Source organism: Apus apus, chromosome 7 (genome assembly GCF_020740795.1).
Source record: "Apus apus isolate bApuApu2 chromosome 7, bApuApu2.pri.cur, whole genome shotgun sequence".
NCBI lineage: Eukaryota > Metazoa > Chordata > Aves > Apodiformes > Apodidae > Apus > Apus apus.
This window is the reverse complement of record NC_067288.1, coordinates 23,176,571-23,198,260: the sequence shown is the minus strand read 5'-3', so window position 1 is coordinate 23,198,260 and position 21,690 is coordinate 23,176,571. Positions and strand designations below refer to the sequence as shown.

General features: G+C 41.8%; 1 protein-coding gene across 1 annotated transcript in view; it reads left to right on the top strand.

The window, feature by feature from the left end:
- Nucleotides 1–20,970, top strand: part of TRABD2B (TraB domain containing 2B) — a 281,339-nt gene extending 260,369 nt beyond the window's left edge. The window contains exon 7 of the mRNA XM_051624831.1: nt 19,222–20,970. Within this exon, the coding sequence (XP_051480791.1) occupies nt 19,222–19,441 (220 nt within the window). The 3' untranslated portion in view covers nt 19,442–20,970. The remainder of the gene's footprint in view (nt 1–19,221) is intronic.
- Nucleotides 20,971–21,690: the final 720 nt, after the last annotated feature.

The following is a 21,690-nucleotide window of genomic DNA, read 5'->3' as shown; positions in this document are numbered from 1 at the left end:
ACATACCTGACTTTCAGTCTTCTTAACAGTGTTCTGGGGCTGAAATGTTTTAACATCTCAGACTGCATTGAAAACAAAATGAAGTACTTAACTAAGGCCTCTATGTGAAGAGAATGGTGGTAGGCACATTTCCATGGTCATTCCAATCTTGCTCTGAGGTTAAGCACTCCCACTCAGTGTTTGAATAAGAGCCTTCATGTTTGACCAGGGCTTCTTGATGTGTGTTTTCAGGATTCCTAGGCAATTTCTTTTCCCACCTCTAAAACTGGGAAAGCTCTTAGTGCTTTTATCCAAGCCAAGTCATGGGCAGATAAACATCCACAATGTTTATAGATCTAACAAGTAAAAGGAATGAAATAGTCTGTTGGGAACTGGCTGCTTGCCTTTACATGTTATGATTGTCTTGAGCATTGCTCTTAATTCCCATTTTCATAGCACTTAAGTTCCTTGTAAGTAAAATGGGTCAGTCTCTCTCAGAGGCTTCTCCCTTTGCTGAAGAAAAAACTCCACAGAGTTGTGGTTTTGTATTTTATTTTATTATTTTAATATTATTTCTTATACAAATATTCCAATATGAATAATATTTCTTTTTTAATTGAGTAGTTGCCTCATTTTTATAGTTTATGGTATTCTCAGGGTGAGTGATGTAACCGTTGTTATTAAGGTGGTGTCTATTAATCTTAATATAGTAAGGCTTTTTCTGAGGTTAATGCCAGCCTCAGGAAGGAGGTTTCATGTGCTCAGTGGTTGTTTAAGCAGAGGATGTTTAAGAATTTGGCTAAACATAGTTATTAACTGGAGGACAAAGGACTTTTCTTTCTCTGCCAAGACATGGTGTCCCATGTTGTCCCAGCACTTCACGAGGGTGTCTGGTCCAGCTTACTCTATCTGTCATACAAGTGAGGTGCTTAAATAGCTCTGGTGGGAGCCTGGCAGTTAGGCACAATCCTCCTGCCCCTGTTCTATCTATCCAGAAAGGGTATTGGATATTGGGCCTGATATGGCTGTGGAAATGTGCAGCTGGAGGCTTAAAGCAGTGGTATTTGCATAGTTTTGGTGTACTTTTGTGTCTTTTGTGGGTTTTATTTCAGTAAGAAATGTTCGTAGGAAAAGTATCTAAAAGGGTAGTTCCCCAGGTTAGAGTTAAATTATTCACTCAGTGTTCCTGTGAGATTTCATCTGAATTGAAACCTTTTATCCCTCTACTTCCATTTCGTAAGGATGGAGATTGGGATAAGGAAACATAAGTTTCCTTTCCCACCCCACTGGTGATGAACCAGACGCTGTGTGTCGCCTGCCTTGCTGAAAGATCCCAGGGAGATATTAGTGGGAGATCAGAGCCCTAGAAATGAGAAAAGGCTGGGAGAAGGGAAGTCTGCCTTAGCAGTTTCAGATGGTTTTAGTGCTCCTACAGTTCTGGAGTAACTTCTGGTGTTTTCCTGGAAACAAAACAAAAAAATACAAACTGTTCAGCTAAATCAGAGACTCGCAACCAGCTCTGGTTTCCCCACAAATTGGATAAGGTCTCAACTTTCATAAACCAGCTGCTGCATATTCTGCTTTTGGCAGTTGGGTTTCATCAGCATTAATTGCAAGCTGGACCTTGCACAAGGCAATACACAGTGAGATCTCTCTAACTGGTTCCTTTCTGATTGGCAAGAAAAGACCAGAAATGTCTGCCCATCACCAGACTTTGTAGTGTGATCATTCTTTAGAGGAACCATCTGGGATGGCTTATTATATAGGCAGTGGAGTCTTACCTGTGAGGTAAGGAGAGAAACACGTGAATTCATCTTGTGTTTATAATGTTCACCAGCACCCAACAGTGAAACTGTGAGCACTCATTTTTGGAGGATAAATAGTCTACTAGAAGTTCACACTCTGGCCTGTCCCGTAGATCCGTTGTGTATTTGCATACACTTAAGTTGGAGCCCTCCATGTTCTATATGGATTGAAGATCCAAATGGTTCTTCTTCCAGTTTGAGTTTCCTAACTCACCTGTTGTCACCTGAAACTTGAGACAAAGTAGAGGGGGTTTAGGTCATTGTTACAGCTTTTGGGTGAAAGCTGCAGAAAACTCATTGTTTCCATTCAAGGTCTCCAGAATTCAGCTGTTTGAGCTGCCTTTTAACCTGAAAAGTCAAAGAGAAATACACAGGTGGAGGACAAATCCAGGCGAATTTAAACCAGATTATTGATTCTTGTATGAACCTCATTGAACTGTGAAATTACTGTGGTTCATACAGCTCTTTTCCAAAGTTTTATTGACCATGGATTAGAGGACTTTATGAGCCATGCATTTCAGGACTTTTATGGACTATGCATTTCCAGGCTATCTCATATGCTTCCATGGAAATCTTGGGGTGTTTTTGTAAGCTACCAACATAGAAACAAAGGAAATGAACAGAGGAGAACAATCTTAAAGGAACATCAAAGGTCTGACTCCAACCTATAAAAGCCAGGAAATCTATAATTAATGGTTCCACTAAGACTTCAGCTCACACAGTTATTCAGGTCTGATCTGAGGTTATAGCTACAATCTGAAACGGCCTTGCGAAAAAACGAGTCATCATTTAATGTCACACATCATTATTAGTATTTACTTTCTGTTATACCTTGGAGATTGTCCTTTCCTTTTTGTTCTGCCTTAACAGCTGAGGCATTTGAGTTGGCACCCCTGCGTGGACCGTGTTTAGATTTGTGTGTTGGAGGGTTAGTACTGCTGTGGAGGATGAGAAAGCTTCTGCTCTGTCTTCTCTCTGTCTTTGACAGAGCTAAGATTTGCTGATCTCCTGGGTAATAGGCTACACTGAAGGCTATTAAAAACTAAAAAATGCTGATGAAATGTGTGGTTTCCTCTCCCTTCTGCCTCCTTCCCCCAAAATCTAAACAAAATCAAAAAATCCCGCCTGGCTGCAGTTTGTATTTGAAATTGTTTGTCAAGAATCAAAATTAAACAGAGTTTTCAAGTAGTGGGATTTTTTTCTTTAACTTTTTTTGCAGAAATGTGCAAATCTGAAGTCTGTCTTCGAGAGGAATTTGAACTTAGACAAAACTTAAACCCCAACTTGTTCCCATAGCCAAAAGCCAGCTGGGGCAGCAGGGAGGGGAGGCAAAACCCTTGGGCTGGAAAGCTGCAGTTTGGCATACAGAATGTGTTATTGTTCCTGTTGACAGTGTGTTAGCTAAGCTTCCCCTTGCAATATAAATAATTAATTACAGATAATTCACTGGCTTTTCATTATGAGCTACTCTGTTAATTGAAAGAGCAGAGAAATGTATGTGATGTTTCAGGTTAGTCGATGAAGGCCAGATCAGGATCGCACCTTTGTTCTGGCAAGTAAATGGTTTAGGGCTGCAAGCAAAACCAGCCCAAGAGAATAGAGAACCTCTCCCAGCTGAAGGGAAGCTTTAGAGCTCCTGAAGCCTTGAAGGCAGGGCAGGAGGAAAGCTCCTGGGGAAAAAGGGGCAAGGGGAGTTAGTGCCTGAGAGGGTGTTTCAGGAGGTGTGAGGTTTGGAAGGAGTGATGGCAGCTGGGAGATGTGAAAGAGAGAAATACAGTGATGGGAAGAAAGAGTTAGAGAGGGTGTCAGAGGCAAATTCATTCCCACTGCTGAGGCAGACAGTTGGGTGAAGATCATGTTCGGAAAGACACAGAGGACACACAGATGCTTCACTTGAACAGGAAAGAACTTAAAAGAATTGTTATCAGAAGAGAAAAAAAGAAATTCTTGTCCCAGATGTAAGCTCAGCCCTGCAAAACCTGCCATTAGTGGGAAATGAAATTAATTCCCTCTGTAACTGGAAATGGCATTTCTCTGATAGCCCAGTGCTGACTGTTCAACCCCAGATGAATGCAGTAACATCACTAGTGTCAATTTTTTTTGGAAGCAACAGTTATTTCAGGCAAAAAAAAAAAAAAAAATAGTTACACCAGTGGTGGATAAAGGGGGACAACGTGTAATAAACTGCACTAAGTGTGCCTGTATAGAGTGAACCGTATCAGTTTGGATGGAATTTAAGCACTTAGCCTTTTATCCTTTCTTTCAAGACAATGCAGTGATGGAAAACAGAACTCTGTCAACTCAGACAAACTTTTAATTTCACTTAACTGCATCTGAAAGGTAAATTTCAGTAAATGAATCCAAATTGCTTCCTTTTCACAACACACGGTGCTGAAATACAGTACTTAACTTCATTAAAGAAAAGGCTGCTTTTCTTTAGAGGAGACCTAGACACTTTTGAAGTCTAACAGGTAAATTGTGGTTAGATGATTTCCCTCCATATGGTAGCTTTGAGCTTAAAATTTCCATCACTGGGGCCTTGTTTGTTTAAATTACTCTGTCCACCTCCTTGGTAAAGGTACTGGTTGAAGAGGGCCTGCCTACTGATGTTTGTGAGGAGAGGGATAGCTCCCCTCCTCCAGCCTGCAGGGTAAGCAGTTGCCATCATTGCATTGATTTGCCCCGTGTTCAACCAAGGATAAGGAAGCAGCTTCAGGACCTTTCCAACTTCTTATAGTGAACTTGTCTCCCAAAGAGAGTGCTCTAGCAGCCAGGATCAGTGGGAGCTTAGGTGTGTTGGAGTCCAACCTTCCCTCCCACACCTCATTGCTGTTTGGGGCTTATCTGTGTTGTGTGGCCCCTTGATGTTCCTCCTCCAGCACTTCTATCTACCATTTCCTTTGCTGTTCTCCTGGCAGGATTTTATTCTCTGAAAACTTTAATGATCACAGTCCCTATTAGTGACTGCATCCAGTCTTCAGGACATGACATACAAGTATTAGAAAAATCTCGTGGTTTGACAGCTTGGGTATAAGACCCTTCTGTCATACTGAGTGGTCTCAAAACACCTCCTGGATAAATGCTCCCTGGTTCCTTGTGGAAGCTGGACCATTGTATCTTGAACTGGCCTAAACTCTGCTCTTAGTTTGCCCAGTTTTTAATGAATTTTTGCAGATATACAGTGGCAAGAAAAAGACAATTTTGGGCCAGTGAAGCAGTGCATCAGCTGGTCCTTCTCTCTCCCCACACTGCATGCCTCTCTCAAAGGTGCAATCTTGCTTCTGCAAAGGGTGTTCTCAGTTCCTCCTGAGCAGAGAGCAAAGTGTGGGGGATAGAGCATTTTTCCCCTTCCTGCTTTCTTAGTGTTTCCATTTGATCCTCCTGTAAGGTGGACAGGTGGCTTGATACATTCTTTAAACAAGCACCAACGTTGGCAAGTCTCTCATCCTGCCCCAGGTACACAAGCCCTCCAGAGGAAGTTAAAATAACAGCACAGCATAACTCAGGGCGGTGTAAATAAGAGGTAAATCTCCTGACCGTAACATACAATACGGTGGTGACATATCCTCCTCCCATGGATGTTTTTTATTGAGGTTTCTTGGACTATCAGGTTGGTCAGAGTGCACAAAACATATTAATTAAAGCTGTGAAACCTGCACTCAGCACGCAGCTGGTGCATCGCAGGAACGGATGGGAAGTCCTGACTTTAGTGTCTAAAACTCTGGCACCTCCATGTCAGTCCATAGCTGGCTGTGAGTGTTCACTTCTTTCCCCTTATAAAGTCAAAGACTTAATTTGTTATCTTCCAGATGGGGCTGAAAAGTCATGCAGCCACACTGTCACCTGCTAGACACAAGATCTGTGTGCTTTGCTTTGTTCTGTTGTTCTCTCTAATGTGCTGCCACTGTGCGATGAATCAAACACAGATAAATTACCAAAAAAAGTGCATATTTACTTTCACTATTGCTTAGCAAGTAAGTACCTCACTACTAGTATGAGCAATTAATATGAAGCAGTATGCATATCTAGTTTTATGAAAGCTATAAATACCTGAAAATAAAAGCATTAGAGATAAAGAACACAGAAGTCTCTTAGAAAGAGATAACGTGTATATAGATTTCAGTTTTATTTCATGAAACTAAAATCTTTATTGGTAATGCATTTAGGTATTTTATTTTCATGAAATGTGAATCCATCACAAATATTAAATCCATATTTTTAAAGGCAAGCAAGTAACAAAACTGGAGCATGCAAAGCCAGGATTTTTGAACAGTGAGGTATTTTTTACCACTGGTTCTTCAAGAGCACTTTCAGTGCTGATTAAAATTGAAAATACAGTGCAAGATGTTTTATGGAATTCATTATAAAGAACTTTCTCATCCTTTCTTGTTTTCTACTTTCCATTTGGAATGTGTTGAGTAAAGATAATCTCTGTTATATATCTGTATCTGCCCTGGTTTGTGTTTCTGACTTGGGCTGAGCATAGCCCTACCATTGCTAGCTTTGTTAAGCCACCTAGATCTGCCTGATGGAAAGCAAACAAAATGTTTGCTTAGGATTCAATTTCAAGAAGGAGCAGCTGCTGAGTTATGATAATCTCTTCCTCCGTGGTGCACATCCCCACTTGTTCCGCTGTTACTCAGCCAGCACAGTCTCATCTCACCCAGTGCCAGGACTCCTCTTGATCTTGGAGAACCTGTTGACTTTTCAGATCCATTTTCTGCTGAAATTGTCTCCTTAACTCTTTCTTACCTGCCCTTTTTGAACTCTGGCCACACATGCATGGCATGGGCCGTGGAGCAAGGATTAGGAAGGGACCTCTCCAGTATCTTCATCCTCAGACCTCTGCACCCACCTCCACTGCTCTGAGCTCATCCTGCAGGAGGCTGTGATCCTACAAACACAGCACTTCACTTTGCAGTCAGTCCATGCCAATGACAGTGTGGGCTTTGGGAGCCCACAACCACCAGCAGCACCTCTTTTTGATGGTGTCTTGCTTGTAGCTGGCATGTCTTTGTCACCTGGCATTATTGCAGACAGCAGGAAGGGTAGCTAGGCATGCTGCGTCTTCTTTGTGGTTTGTTTTTTGTCGTTGTTGTTTTTTTACCAGGAGGTAGATCTCGTCCATGTTATTTTATCTTCTTTGCTTTTTCCTGCCATTTTCCCACAGATGCATGTGGGGCCAAGTGTGCTGCTGTCTGGAGAAGATCATCAGCATCAGCTCTAGTTACGCTTTGCTAAATTCATGAGTGTCATAAAGCAGTCCAGGTTCTTTCTGTTGTCTGTTGATGTTTTTCTTCTCTTGAGATCTTGGCAGCCTTGTGGGCAGCCTCTGTGACAGGGGCCAATGCCAAGAGTGTTGGGGGCCTGCCTTTACCCCAGCTAGATTTAAGTTTTCATGACCAGCGTGGTCTCTGGGGAGGGGGCATAGGAACTAGACGATCTTTAAGTTCCCTTCCAACTCAACCATCGTGTGATTCTATGATAAGTTCAGGACTACCCTTCAATATACCATGTGGGTTTAGCCTTTGCACCTGTGAACTGTGGTCTAGAACCTTCAATAATGATCTTGTTAGTGAAACCTTTATGCTTATACATTGATCAATTTCTTTTGTCTGCTCTGGCATCAGAAATGCACTTCTGGTTAGCATTAAGCTGGAGAAAGTTGCCTGTGGGTATAAATGGAGAAGTAAGCTTATTTTCTTGTTTTAATGTTAATATTAAGCTACCATGGTTGAATGGATTAGATGGTCTTTAAGACTTGAGATTCCCATCAACAGCTACTAAGTCATAAAAATAAAGTTTCAGGACTGGAATTACAGTGCAAAGTGTCTCCTGTGGAGTGAGGAAAAAAAAGGAGGGTGTTTATTCTGCCACAAGAGTTAACGCTAAGTGAGTTTGACTGTCTTCTGTGTTAATGCAAGGCTTTTTCTCCAGCTATTTTTAGTCTGTTCCAGCAGTGTATCCCACTGTGGTCTAGTATGCAAGAGCTTTGCTGTGAGATTTGCAAACACTTGTATTTCTGTGTTGTGAGAACAGAGGGTTTGTGTGTTGTTGGAGCGTGTGTTTCTTGGGCAGACCGCGCATGTGATCCATGCACATGTTTGTTGTTGCCTGTGAATAACCATGTAAAGCAAATGTGCTCTGGAAGAAAGCTTGTTAGCAGATGTCATCATGACCCTTCCAATTTATAAATATGAGCCTTGACATTTATATTTTCCATATCCAGGGCTTTCACTAGCCAGATGTTCTGAGGCTTGGCTCCTTGGGAGCTTCTAACGATGAATCCTCATGGTGTATTGTCTATCACACACACAAAATAAAGCCATGTTTCTGGCTCCTATCAAACAGATAAGAAGGGAAAATGCACTGGGTATCCTCAGGTAAAGGCCATGCCTCTAAATCTGAAATGCACTTTAGTACAGCTCTGCAAAAGTCTTTACAGTCAGCTGAAAAATGAGTGGTCTGATTCAACAGGCAGAGAAAATTCGATCCACAGTAGCGCTTGTACCCTGCTGTTTGGGGTGGGTGAGGAGTGTGGTTTTTGTTAAACTTGCAAGGCTGCCTGCAATTCCAGAGACTGCAAGAAGTGCTGACTGGGCTCGTGCCCAGGGTGAGTTAAATTCCTTCAATGCAGAAGTGGGTAGTAAAGCACCTGTGCTCCCTAAATTGCAGTTCTTGACACTGAAGTATTTCCTTTAGCAAGTGTGGTGTCTTCCCTGTTGAGGGGGTGGTGGCAGCTCCACATGCAGACTCCTAACTTACTTGGTCCACAAAATGTGGCTATTTCTTTTGAGAGAACTACATTGTTCCCTCAGTTCTACCAATGGTACACTGACCTTGCAGGGAGCTTGCACCTCCCATGCATGTGAGGTTTGGAGCTGTTGCGGGCAGCAGCAAGACCTTTCCCCACTGCTATGAAAGCAGTGGAAACCATACTTGCTCCTTGCCCTGCACACAACAGAGAGAGAAGTTAATAGAGTCGTGTCAAAATCTGGGTTTGGGTTACCATGAAGAAAAAGAAATGTCTTTAAAATTCAGTGGAAATGCTGACCCGTGATCCTGTCTGTGCTAGCCCAAAGGAAAAGGGTAAGGGATGTGGGATTTATTTCTGGTTCTGCTATTCCCTTCTGACAAGTGAGTTTCAAGCCCTGTGAAATTAAGTGAAGAAAAGTATGACAGGGAGGAAGGCGACATTAGTGATGTGGTGGGCGGTTGGTTTATAAGAGGGGTTTAACCACAGTTATGCTGTGGTACAGGGTTTATCTAAGAAGTCAGAGTCATCGTGGAGTGAAAGGGGAGGAAATCTGGTGCTTGCTGAAAACTTGGCAGCACCCTGAAGGGCAGCTGTGGTCCAAGTCCAGTTACTCACTGGGATGAAGGAGAAGTAGGATTTATTTAAAATCATATGGTTTTAATGCTATGAAAAGCAGGGTTCCTGCAATTATGAAAATGCCAGGACAAATCTTGATTTCAGTCAGATCTCCTCTTTACAATTCCTGAATAACTTAACTGAACAAAGTAAGCATTATACCTGGGGGCTGAGCCCGCTGTGCTGGGAGGCAAGGGACCTAGGCTGTGTGCTCTTGGGTGTCAGGGATGCTTCATGGAGCAGTACCAGGGAGAAACGTGGTGCAGAACATGCTCACAAGACCTCAGTCCTTCAGAGACACTGTAGGGTTCAGGCTATGACACCTGGCAGGGAAAGCTTTTGCAGCAGAGGGTTTGGAAGTGTTTGAGAAGGAGTTCATGCTGTGGCTGGTACCATTGTAGTTTCTTTGCAAGCAGCAGGAGGAACCCAAACCTTGTGGGCAATGCAGCAATTTAATGTCTGTGGTGTTTCTGCCGGGTAGATATGTCCTAGGAACCTATTTTATTTTATATTTTAGAGTGAGTCTGTTGAAAAGAAGCAAATGCTTTTATTCGGTGGAACAAACTTGAACTCAATACTGCTCTAAATAACAGGTTCAAAGATCTGACCCAACCTTAATTATTCTTACTAAAGAGACTCTGGAAAAATAGAAGCAGAGAGCAGGAAAGTGAGCCCAGTAAATTAGAGAGAAAAAACGTGATACAGAATAAGCAGAGAGAAAAACTTTTACATGGAGATGGAAAAGAAAATTGAAATCAAATGGGAAAATGCAGTATATTGGACACCCATTTAGGCCAGTTTATATTTTGATTGTTCATTCTGTTCCTTAATATGGTGCCCAGGCATCTTAGCTGAAATAATCGTGTGTCTTAGAAAACAATCTTGGAGAAAATACTTAATTTGACAGGATATTTTAGGTATTTCCCCACTACTGCCGATCCTAAATCATTTCAAAATCTGGAGGGGGAAAGCTGGTATCTTTTACAGTGTTTAACAAGAAAGTGACAGGGTCAAATATATACATCTCTATGAATGTATGTGTTCCCCAAGCACATCTAAACATGCATGGTTAATTCTGTGCATCTGCAAAAAATATTTGAGCCATAGGGCCCACACAATACCAAACAAACAGCTGAGCGCACATAGGAGAGGGCAGACCGAGTCACTTTGGTTCTAATTACTTGAAAAGTTGACCCTAAGACATAAAATATAGATTATGATTTTAACCACCCCAAAAAACACAAATTGTTTTGCATGTAGAGCTGTATGGGTGAGAGCAGGCAGTTTGCAAAATACAGACAAACAATAGATATTCTGCTCATGTTTGGGATTTGGTTCAAAACCACCTGTTTGCACATCACCAGATGAACTCTATGTGTTGTATATCATCAGGTTGCCCAAATATCTTCACAGATAGCATCACAGGCAAGATTTTTCAATACTAAGGCCATCTGTGGATGCATCCTTGATGTTCTTGCTTACTTTGGCTGTAAAAACTGCAATAATTATTTATCCAAGGACCAGTGAAACAAGAACTTGGTTATTTGAGCCATGATGATGAGTGTCTTAATTGCACATACAAATCAGGTACACAACCAGATGTGTGCAGTGGGTGGGGGTGAGTTGGTGGATGTTTTTGAGCCCAGATCACTGTTTAGACCATCATGAGCACATCCTGGCTCAGATATCTGTGCAGAACTGGTGAAACAAAGGGCTCTGAGTGATCTCCTCTTAGCAAGGGCCAGGCCCTGGGTAAAACTGGGATGCATTATCCCAGCTCTGTGATTGCCTCGTCCCAGTGCAGAATCACAGGGGGATATTCTTAGGATATTAGAGAATCAACAAAGCATTTCTTAAAATGGCAAAGGAAAAGACCTAATGTTGTCATCTCCTGCCTCAGGACCACCCAGACAGTCTACAACAAATCACGGGTCTTCAGCTACAGTATCTTAAATTATTGTTCACAGGGATTTTAAAGAATTTAATTTCTTGGTTTTTTCTCTTCTTTTTTTTTTTTTTTTTCCATTTTTTAAAGGATGACATGTAGTTTCCTGACAGGCTGGTTTTAATAAGGTCGAAATCTTTGTTGTTGCCAAATCAGAGAGGAATATAACATCTTTAAGTCATTAGATGGGAATGGGGTAATTACTCAGAGGGTGTGCTTCAAAGGTTATTGGTTTTTACAACATTCAGTGTTTTTACACCATTCTGCAGTTGTCTGGCAAGGAGCAGTGGGCCTGATGCTGCTGCCGCCACATGTGTGGGTGCAGGATTCATATTGTCAGGGGTTTCCTGGTGGACTTCACTGGGGGAGGTTGTAAAGGGCCATGCACAGTTTCCTCTGGGGATGGAGGAAAGAGAAACCTGGCCACGAGGTGCAGGAAACTTTCCCACATCCTAGAAGTTCACTTCAGAAAAAGGCCCTTAGGCTTCGCCGGAGTTGTTTCTCACCTGCTCCTTCCCTACCTGTTCAATGCATCCTCAGGTCCACCTTTGCATCACTGTGTCCCCATGCCCCTCAGGTTGCATGGCTGTGACAGCAAACTCCTCTCCTCCTCTTTCCCCTGTCTCTGATGCTGTAGCCCCCATTGCTCCCATCCTTTCCTGTCCCACCCTTTTCCCCTCCTCTGACCCCATAACAGATGACAAACGTTGTCTTAACAATGTGAGCCATCTGTGGCCTCAGTGTGCCCCTGTAGTGCTCAACCTTGCTGCAGGTTAGTGTCACTCAGGGGCTGAATTTGTCATAGTGGAGTTACTTTGCAGGTGGCCTGGACAATTGGGACCTGCAAATCACAGTGAGAACCTGCAAAATGCTTCACTTTGGGTTGGTGCTGTTGGTGTTACACTAGTGCTTCAAGGTCTTGACTCAGATCAGAGTCAGGGGAGTAATAGAAATGAAGTGATTTAATGAGGTTTTGATGGTTCCTTGGTCGGTGACTTGGGGATAAAAAGCAATTCTGGCTTCCAGCCTGTGGCCCTTCCAGTGGGAGGGGCAAAAATGCACCAGAACCATTTCAGCTTGATTTCAATGTTGAGCCCCGTCCTACTTACACTATCATGTCCTCCTTGGAGCCCTTGAACCAAGGAAGCCACATTCTCCTTCTTCATATCAAACCTGAAAGCCAAGACCCCATAGAGGGGACAGCTGACTGTGGCTCTGCCCTACCCATTGGTGGGAACCTGCCATGAAGCTGCATCCCCACCAGCTGATGTGTTTTGCACTGCCCCATCAGCCGTTTTCCTCTTCTGTGGCCCCATCCCAGTTAAGGAACCCATCCTTACCAGTTAAAGCCCTCACGAAGGCAAGAGCTTGGCTGGGGTTCAGGAGACCTGAATTCCAGAGATAGAGATCTTTGGAAGCAGCTCATCTTGCCTACCTTAGATACATTACTTTGGGTGGAAAGGGTTGTCATCTGGAGACATCTTGTTCCCCACAAACTGTAGGGGGAACATGGTTGAGTAGCTCCAACTACAAGCCTGATTCTGACTTAGCTACAATCAATCCCATCCTTTAAATCCTACTAAAAGCATGGGCAACTGAAGAAGTGCCCATGATTCTCTTTGATGGCACGTTCTGCAGGTGGTGCTGACAGACTCCATACTCCATGTTCAGAAGGTGGAAGTGTCTCACGTTGCTTCCCTTCACCCCCCCAAGTGCATCCCATCCTCATGTGCAGTGTCCTGCTCCATGTCACCACCCTTCCTGAGCTTCACCAAGTGGTGACGGTGGGGCTCAGAGCCCTGGCATGCTTGTTCATGGCTTTCTGTCCTCTCAGAGCTGTTGCCTGCTGAAACTTGTGTTTCCCTTTCCCTCTTTTCTCTTGATAGCCTCTTCTTTCTCCTGTGGCAGCCATGGTCTTAACAAATAGCAGGTCTGGGGGAATAAGCCTGTATAAGCAGACAGGCTCTGCCTTGTGCCTCTGCCTGGGCTTGGAGGCTCTCAGCTGCCTGCATCCAGGATGGGAACTATTCACTGTTGGTCTCTAGAGGAGCTAGGGCATTGAAATAAGGCTAGATTAGAGCTTGATGTTCCTCACAGGTGGAAAGGTGGTTCCCGTTTGAGTCTCATCAGAAGGAAAGCACAGATCAACAGCGACAGGTTGTTGAAATGCTCCTGATGTTGTTGCCTGACCCGTTTGTCGACAGCGTGGCTGCAGCAGCCTACCCCCAACTCTGGGGCTGTGCTGCTCATGGAGAGGGTGGATGCTTGCAGTGTGGAAAGTGGCCAAAGATCTAGGCTCCAAATAATCCTGGGGTCAAGGGGAAATGGTAGAGATAAGGCTCTTTTTTGGCTCATCCCATGTCTTCCCTGTTGGCCACAAACCAGCGTGTGATATTGCTTGCTCATTCAGACATGCAAAGGCTGTTTACTGCACTACTGAAAATAAGTAGTGGCCTCCTCTGGACCAAAAACTGGATCCTTTAATTAGATCCAGGTTGGATTATTATTTTATTTCAATGAATTGAGCCATGTGAAAGCATGAGCCTCTTGGCCTTGATCCCTTAAAGGGCTTTAGGATGTGCTGAGTTGTAGGTACGTGAATACTGGCCTTGCTGGGAGTACTTGTGTTCTTGCAGTGCTCGGCATCCTGCTAGTTTGGTACCAGGAGACTTGAGATCTTGCAGAATTTATCCTTCAGGCTGCAAGAACAGGGTCCGTAAGGAAGGCAGTGATGAAGAGATAGGTGAAGCTTGAAAGGAATGAAGCCTGTGCTCTTCTAAAGAATCCCTTCCAGAAACACATCAAATATTAACCTGAAAATTTCTGGACATTAAGACTTCACATTCCCATTGAGAGGTTATTCTAGTGGTCTTCACAGTTAAATCCTTGAGATTTATTTCTAGTGTGATTTTTTTTTTTCCCCCAGTGTAGTCTTTTTCTTCTTGGTTGAGCACCTATTCTTTTCTTTAAAATGAGAGGGCAGACTTCTTCCCAGCCAGCTTGTTTACATACTGCAACGGGTTGGTCCCAGCACTTCAAGCAGATGTATTTTTCAAATCTTCATTAATAAATTTTGGTGACATAAATAGGTCTGGTTAGTTCCAAGAGTAATTGTCTTCACTAGCAGAACATTATTTCTGATCACCAGAAAAATAATGTGATCAACTCCTTTCACATCTGTTCATTAAATGAAAAAGAAAAAAAATTGTTTGAAAAGAAACAGGAAGCATATGCTTAATATCACTTAAAAAACCCTAGCCATCATAAGGTTAACATCAAATCACAAATGCAAAACAGCCATTATTATATTTACTCAAAAAATTTTTTTCAGTTTACTAGCTTTTTAGGTCTTCAATTGAAACTTGCATTTTTTCAGGGTTCAATCTATGCTGGCACATTGTCTTGATAAGCTTCTTTCATCAGATGCTATTGTAAGAGAGGCTGGCTGAGTCCACATTTGTTTACATTTATTAAAAATAGTTGTCATGTGTTTATATAGCTCCTTTGATCCAGAAAAATCCCTGAATGCTTTGCAAGTTATGTTTAAAAGGGTGACTTCCTCCATCCTGAACAGAAACCGTGTTGGGACCAAGGCATGGCAGCAGATTAAAAATGCATAGAAATATCCAAGTCATTCCTCCTCACCCCCTCAAAGCACCATCAATTTTCCATCAGCTACAGAACAGTTACTGGAAACATGTGATTTAGACTTTAGGAGCAAAAAGTAGTGAAAAGACCATGTTTCTATATTTTCATGGGCTTTCTTTTGCTTTGCAAATGGAGAAGCAGTGATACCTCCTGCACAAACCCTAGGGCTGGCAATATCTCAGATGTACCTACTGTTCCCAGTTTTGGGGATCTCACTCCAGAGAAGACAGAGATCAGCCAGGCAGAGCCAGGGGAGAATGGAAGGAAGGATGGAGGGAGAGCACCTGCAGACTTGTGGAGAAGGGCAGAGGGAGTTGTTTGTTTAAAAGACAGAAGGCTGAGGTGAAACATGGTTAAGTCTTCAAGGCATGTGAAAGGTTGCTGAGAAGGGGAAAGGAATAAGCCTGTCCATGGGGACAGGAGAAGTCATGAACTTGTGCTGTAGCAAGGGAGATTTGGTGAAACATTAAGCAGTAATTCTGGATGTCAGGAAGGGTGAAATGCTGGAATAGATGTCTGCAGAGACTCTGGAATTGCTATCATTGTAGGTTTTCTTGAGACTGGATTAGACATAAATGTCAAGAGGGGTTTAGAATTTGTTCCTCTCACTGGGACAGATGGGCCAGAAAGTCCCTCCTGGTTCTGTCTTCTGACATTCTGCTGTGGTGTCACATATGGTCAGGTGAGTCCTGCTTAGATGGATAAACCAAGCCATGTTAAAAATGATTTTGTGATCTCCTTGCAAAGTCCTCGCAAGCAAAACCAGACCAGAAACTTCCCCAAAGGGTTGCATGTGTGTTTGTTTATTTTTCAGTTTTCAAGTGCTCTCAAATCATCAAGGTGCTTCAGCAATGCTTCCAGCACAGAGGACTTGAATCCTGTAATTGGATTCAGTAGGGTCTGTTCACAAAGCCTGTGCCTGGGGCCCCACTTTTTGGGAAAGTTTTGCACATTCTAATGATGGTAAGACAATGTATGACTAATGCTCTGATTTGAAAAACTGCCCTATTATCTGATCAAAAGTACAAGCTCATGAATATGATACCGCAGGTCATTTGGCTAAAAGATATCTAGAGTCTTCCAAATTTTAAAGCAATCCCATACACAGAAGCAAAAAATAGAGGTATGAACAGTGGAGCTAGTGGTTGCCTGTTCACCACAGATCATGTGGAACATTTTAATAAAGACATTTTTATCTGACACAAAAGACTGCAACTACAGAATATCCTGGGCTGGCAAGAGAAGGCGTGATGATAATTGAGATTATTATCCCTGAGATCTGTGATTCGTTTTCATTATTCTCTATGTACATTGCAGCAATGATCAAAACCTTCCTGAGGACAATGGAAACTTTCCAGCTGAGTTCAGGGGACTCTGCTGCTGCTTTCATCTTTAGGGAAGGTCTGAGGGTCAGTGAGGTCCTACATGCACATGCTCAGAGGGAGTTTGGAGAAGTAATCTCCTGACACAGGGCCACCTTTAAGGTTAGGTTGTAATCTAACCTGACTGTCCAGGGCCCCTCTGTAACCCCCATGTGGAGAAAGACCCAGAGCAAGAGTAAGTATCCACTGGAGACCTGTAAAGGAATGAAGTAGATCACCTTCTGGAGAGGTTTCTCTACCCATTTGCTACAAAACAGCCTAGTAACAAACTTGGAGATTTTACAAGGAGTTTTGCAGCTTTTGGTAAAAGCTGTCATTCTCTTTGAGTATCTCTAAGCTACTTTGGTGGTTGGCTAGGATGCTGGAAGGTAAGTTGTATTTAAGAAAATGTCTTATATGGATAAACTGTGATTCATTTGCTATTAGCCTGCTGTGTACACAGTAATGAAAACACACTCTTCTTCTTTTGTAAAGCACTTAAGATTTATATTTTTTAAACAAAAGACCCCACCTAACAATACTTCTCTTAACAAGGAAGCCTTTCTAGAAATCTAAAGTCTTGAAAACAGCAAATGACTGAGGAGAAGAGTGGTCAAAACACTTCTAGCCATTGACTAGAAAATAGAAACATCCTACAGAAACAAAGAGTGTTGATTTAAGGCTGCTTTAGGAACCTCTTAGCTGTAGTTAGCTGTTGAATGGGCTTGTGATTCTTCATGGGTTCCCTGGCCAGCCTGGGTCCCCCACCAGGCATCTCACACAATACTTCCCTGAGGTGCAGAAAAGCAGTTTGCGCAAGGAACATTTTAATCTCACTGGAGGATCAAGCCCATAGAAGGTGTCAGGAGCAGGATACACCCAAACTGCAAGTCTAAATGCATTTTGGCAGTGTTTCCTAACATTAAATTGAAAACCAGACCCTTCTTGCAGCTTAAAATTTAGTATATGGCTAAATTGTGTCGTTCTGTGAAGTGCTAAACAGTAAGCAAAAGTTGAGTACAAGAACCTACCCGTACTCACCTTAAGGAAAACTGATAGGGGGGAAAAAACCCTGGAATTGTGATTCCTACTGCCAGTGTTGTCACATCTGTGCAGCACAGCATCACTCAACAGGAGAAATGAGATCTGAAGCATGGCTGCATTGCTGTTGAATGACTCAGAGCATGTAGTACCTAGTTTTGCCAGAAGCATGCTTTAATGATGCTTTATATTCACCGTGGGAAGGCCATTCCTACTTGAGGTTCCGTGTATTACAGGAGCTTGGATAGACACTGCCTAATCTGGTATCATTCTTACCATCCTTAAATTAACTGCTCAGAAAAGCTGGACAAATTTTAAGCAGAGGCACTAGTTTATCCCAGATCAACTCAATGTATTAAGTGACTGCAGTGGATTTGATGCAATATAGCAGAAGCCCTAAAGCTCCATGTCTTGTATCATCAATTCAAGACATAAACCAGCCACTTACCATGGGAATTTAGAGGAAAGCTTTCTCTGGCAAGGCTTGATTCCAGAATTCTATATTTACAGCTCGTTCCTCTGGAACAAGCACTGCTTCTCACTTTCAAAGACCTAAATGCTGGTTAGATGGATTATCTGCTCCCATGAAGCAACTCCCATGTTATTAATTCTAGACTACCCGTTTCTTTTAACTCTAATTCATTGCATATTATTTAAGATCACTTCTAGCTACAGAACAACTATCCCACCCAGACGATGTGGTGATGGTGTAAAAGATGGGGGAAGAAATGAAATCAATTTTGCCAAAACCCAGGTTGAAGTGTAATGTGCAGTTGTTGTCTATTGGATTTGATGTTGACCCATGTATGTGCTTACCAGTGCGCTCTTCTGGGTGGACTCTGATCTTCTTACAGCTTGACAACACATTTGAAGCATCTGAGCTAGAAGCTTTCTTCTTATTGCTTAGAAAAAGACAAAAAACCTTCAGTGCTACTGATTTCTATTTCTGTGCATGAATCTTCAGCAAGGTATTATTCCTTTTATCTGATATAATACAAGACACAGCTTTTTTCTTCCAAGGCCAAGAGTTCAGATACTGTAGCTAATATTTATAAGACTGCATAGCTTCTTACCCCATTAAAAAATTATCTGATGGTCATTTTCCGTGCCTCCAACTCCCCGTCATGGAAGATTAAAAAAGTAACAAAGAGAATCTGCAAGTATTAGTGTCACATCTTGTTTTCAGGGGAACTTGTCCTTTTCCTCCTTGTTCTCCAGCTAAGTGCCTTGGTTTTAAGCCCAGAATCCGCCCTGTGCAGTCTGCATGCTCAGTTCTGCTGCTCCATGACAACTGACGGATTATGGATCATCCAATAATGGATGCAATGGGAGCATTTTATGAAATGGAGATTACAACTTGAAACTTCCAAATCAATTGTAAATGGACCTTTTTGACCTTCAGTGTCATGGGAATCATGATGAATTCCAACCTGTCCATTCAAATCAAAGTTCTAACTCAAGCTACAATCAATAAGTGAGAGCTCCACTAATGAGGCAAATCCACAGACAGGGAAACTTCACACTGGGCCTAGTTTTGGTGTTGTGATTTGATCCAAAATGTCTTGAAGCCAGGAAAAGAAACTAAGCTGGGTGATCCCCTGTTCTCATCTGTGTAAGGGGATCTTGGGAAATTCTTTATGGCTTTATGGAAATTCTTTATGGAGAAGGAGATGTTTTGTGGCACCTCCTGGGCTTAATATCCTGTCCACAGTGGGTAAGACAGAAGGTGCCTAAGAATGGTGTTGTCCTAGGTCAGCACAAAGGGACACCTGTCACAGTCTCTCATGCTGGCCAACAGTGAATGCTTAAAAAAACAAGTGACATAAACTAGATACATCTTCAGTTATATTCTTCCAGCAGCCAGGAGCTGAGGCACAACCTGAATCAGAGCTGTTTCCAGACCACGGCACTTACTAGCTGCAGGGGATCCATCCGGAATGTCTAATGTGTGCAAACAACAATACTAATTGTGGTCATCACTGCTGTTGTTATTACCACGTAGGCTGACAGCCCACAGAGTAGAGATAAAGGTTCTCCTGTTTAATGTCCTTCTCTTGTGTTCTCTTTTAGCACCACCACGTTGCCTTCCTATATCAGGATAACCAATGGCTACATCACAGTCAAACCTCCCATTTGGATTTCCAACCGGCGGGATCAGAGGCCACGTTCAGAGCATCCAGCCCAGCCTCAGCCTGCAAGCTCAGCTTCAAACAGCATTTTGTGGCCATCAGTAACTTCCCTCTGCGTGGCCATAGCTTCATTTCTCCTGAATCTACTGCAGCCTTCTTGACCACATTAGTATTATGTGCAATCCCTTGGAACAGAGAAGAGAGATAATTTATGAAAGAATTGGAGGTTAAGACAAACAATTACAAACTGGACCTTCTCAGTGAATCAGTAGTGCCTTCTAGCTGATTTGGTCTCTTTGCCCAGATACATTTTGAAACTCTAAAGCTTTATTGTTAACACTGACTTACATCTTCTTTTTGTAGAAGGATCTTTATTTCCCATAGTGCTATGGGGTTTTGTAAAATATACATGTTCATATAAAGAAAAAAAAAAAAAGGAAAAAGAAAAATGTATTTATTCAACTGGTAAACTTATTTTTTCTTGTTGTATATGTTAATAACATCCCTATTAATCAGTAGCGATGGTGAAACAGATAAATTAATATTTTCTATATTTGTTTTCTAACTGACAACTCTGCAAATGTCTGAACTGACACCAAATGAATAGCTTCTTTTTTTTTTACCCTTACTTTTTACCAAAACTGTCCAATAAGTACATATCTGCTAAACTTCTTTATTTTACTTTTTAAAATCTCATTAGCATAGCTTACACTGAATAAAGCAGATCCTGCTGTCTGTGGCCCATTCCCATTAAACAAATACATGCATTCTTAACTCAAGTTAGCTGCTACAACCTAAAAAACAACCTAAAAGGTATTTTTATTTGACTTATCAAGTCATTAGTCAAGATAACCCTAAGTGTCCCTGTTGTCTTTAACTCAACTCTTTAAAAATACCAGTTTCCCTCTTTGCTCTGGGATTAATTCATTAGCTAATGCAAATTAAGACACCTTTTTCTTAATAAAAAAAATAATTGCATTTAAAGTCTAGATTAATCCCACTGAAATTATTTTCTTCTCTTCCTTGTCTTAGCTCAACACAAGCCTACGACCTTTCCCAGTGTACATGAAAACAGAACTTGGTCTGTCTGTAGGGTATACAGTTGTGCTGTCCTGCTAATCTATAGAGTTTTTTTGCAACTGTTGTGTTCATGCAGATGGACAACCTGGAGAGCAAAAAAAATCATCTACAAATTCCTCCTCATCTTGCTATTATGATACTTAGAGCTGCTATCTCCTTGCTGACTTATGACTTGGTCAAAACCTGTTCAAGGCCACAGGAACCAAATTAACCCCCATGTGATGGAGACGTACAGAACATCTTTCTGTTCACTTAGATGGAGGATGTTCACATACCTCTGCTGACTTAGATAGAAAAGTCATGACTCCTTATACTCACTGAAAAATTTGCTCCCTCTCCAAGCAGCTACTTCTCATTAAAGTGATAGACAACATCTGTGAGGAAAAAAAAACAACTGCTACATTTATTAAAGCATTTGGGTGATGCAAAATGCCTTTGGATACAATAGTTTCAACCAGAAAAATAATTCTGGTTGACCTAGTGTTTTTCTAAGTCATCTACAAACAGAAAAAAGTCAAAAATATGCGATGACAAAAATCTTAGAAGACTCAAAGCTCAGAAAAATACAATGTAAACTTTTCTTTAATAAAAAGCAGTGCTTTTTCACCTTGAAATGATATCAGGTAATATTGATTATAATTATTATAATAATATTAATAAAAGTCTGACTGAAAACAGTCATATCACTTTCCCAACAGCCCTACCGTATGGTATCCAGGTTTAGAGAAATAATTCCATGCAATGTTAAAGCTGCTGCAGTGAGAGATGGTTTAGGATTCATAGTCTGTCATATTACCAGTTATTTCAGAAAAACAGGTTAGGAAACAACTACACTACAAAAGGCATATAGTTGTATTTGAAACCATGATGAAATACTGAGCTTTTCCATCATGAATCCCAACCATTGCCTTGCAAAGGCCAGGGAGAATTCATATAACTTCTTTCTGACCTCCAGCCTTTGCTCTATTTTTTTTTTTTTTGACAGAAAGTTGTGAAGATTTGTGGTCAGTTTAAGTGGGTACAGCAGACAGTGCTATAAGCTGCCCCTATTTTTTTTTTCCAAGCACTATAGTTGATAAGGCTGAACAGAAAACTTTGAGCTTTGCCCCAGATGTGAGCTTTGAGCACACCCTGTGCATACTTTTTTATTGTGGATTTTGGCTAGCAGAAGATTAAAGATGTTAGTTTTGGACAGAAGCCATTCACCTTGCATAATATTTATTGCACAGAGCTGGATATTGGAAACGTATTTTGAGAACTTTCATTATAGTTTTATTTGAGTTATTACCCTAGAAATGCCTTCATTTGAATATAATGGCTTAGCAGCCCT